We start from the raw sequence: 295 nt of genomic DNA on the forward strand, positions 1-295 counted from the left end.
ATAAAAAATGATAACTACAGATATAACTGAAGCGAGAGAAACAATAATAATGATAATGTCAGTAAAGGAAATGAGATCAGCAATAGAGACAATGATTGTAATGATTTTCCCCCCCGTAGGCAGTTTTAATGAAGATCTTCATCGTTATCTGTGAACCTCCTTTTCAAAGTTTTCCTTACTCTCATCCGCCATATGTTTGATCGATGACCTGTCCGATATCTAATTCTTATTCTCTTTGTTTCCAGTTGACACCGATGGAGGTCGTGTGGTCGGCCCCCACCATGCGGACTCGCTG

General features: G+C 40.0%; 1 protein-coding gene across 1 annotated transcript in view; it reads left to right on the forward strand.

Moving 5' to 3' along the window:
- Positions 1–245: 245 nt before the first annotated feature.
- The window catches only part of LOC119582018 (ecdysone-induced protein 74EF-like), a gene marked incomplete at its 5' end in the record, with an annotated part of 12,442 nt that continues 12,392 nt past the window's right edge, over positions 246–295 (forward strand). The window contains 1 exon segment of the mRNA XM_037930219.1: positions 246–295. Within this exon segment, the coding sequence (XP_037786147.1) occupies positions 246–295 (50 nt within the window).

This window comes from Penaeus monodon, chromosome 15 (assembly GCF_015228065.2).
Source record: "Penaeus monodon isolate SGIC_2016 chromosome 15, NSTDA_Pmon_1, whole genome shotgun sequence".
Taxonomy (NCBI): Eukaryota; Metazoa; Arthropoda; class Malacostraca; order Decapoda; family Penaeidae; genus Penaeus; species Penaeus monodon.